General features: G+C 37.3%; 1 protein-coding gene across 1 annotated transcript in view; it reads left to right on the top strand.

Moving 5' to 3' along the window:
- The window catches only part of LOC104751728 (VQ motif-containing protein 9-like), a 5,089-nt gene continuing 4,457 nt past the window's right edge, over nt 335-966 (top strand). Inside the window, exon 1 of the mRNA XM_010473744.2 lies at nt 335-955. Coding sequence (XP_010472046.1) covers nt 496-955 — 460 coding nt within the window. The 5' untranslated portion in view covers nt 335-495. The remainder of the gene's footprint in view (nt 956-966) is intronic.

The following is a 966-nucleotide window of genomic DNA, read 5'->3' as shown; positions in this document are numbered from 1 at the left end:
AGTAAACAATAAAAGGATTATACAATTACAATTTGGGGTCACGAATAGAATATAATTAAAGGTACATGTTCATATACATATTACACGCATTAATTTTTTTTAATAATCAGCATTATATAGGCTTATGTAGAAGAGAGAATCCATAGATAAAAAACAATAGAGACAAATTATTTCCTTTTTATCTTATTCTAGAAAATTCCAATTAAAGCTTAACTTATTATTATTTGAGCCTTTGGAGTCGTATATAGCGTATAGTTAGTTTATTACAAACATATCTCTTTTCTCCCTAATAATTTTTTTTTTAAATTATAAATATCTTTAATATACAGTATTAGTGAAAACAAAACAAACAAACAAAAAAAAAAAGAGAAAGAGAAAAAGCCATTTTCATCACCATCGTCTTCTCTCCATTATCTCTCTACCAAATCTGGCAGAGAAAAATAACAAAAAAAAAAAAAAAACAAAATCGAAGGAAGAAATCTTGAAGGTTTTTGAATGGATAAGAGCTGTAACTCTTCCGGCGATTCCTCCGCCGTATCCGCCTCCACTACGAGTAGTACCGGTAACACCAACAACAACAACAGTACGAACAGAGATCATTACCTGAGACAACTCAATAAGCTTTCTCATAAGATATCAAAACCGACAACAAACTCATCCTCCTCCGCACCCGCACCTGCCGTGAACCGTGAAATTGATCATCATCCTCCTCCACCGCTTCCTCCGCCGCCGATAAATCAAGGGAATCTCCACCAGCACCAGCCTCCTGTTTACAATATCAACAAGAACGATTTCAGAGATGTTGTTCAGAAACTCACAGGCTCACCTGCACATGAACGGATCTCTGCTCCGCCGCAACAACCGATTCATCACCCTAAGCCTCAGCAGAGTTCGCGTTTACACAGGATCCGTCCTCCTCCTCTCGCTCAAGTTATCAATCGTCCTCCTGGTTCGCTAAACGACGCT

The sequence above is a fragment of the Camelina sativa genome, chromosome 16 (assembly GCF_000633955.1).
Source record: "Camelina sativa cultivar DH55 chromosome 16, Cs, whole genome shotgun sequence".
In the NCBI taxonomy this organism is placed as follows: domain Eukaryota; kingdom Viridiplantae; phylum Streptophyta; class Magnoliopsida; order Brassicales; family Brassicaceae; genus Camelina; species Camelina sativa.
This window is presented reverse-complemented; position numbering and strand designations above follow the sequence as displayed.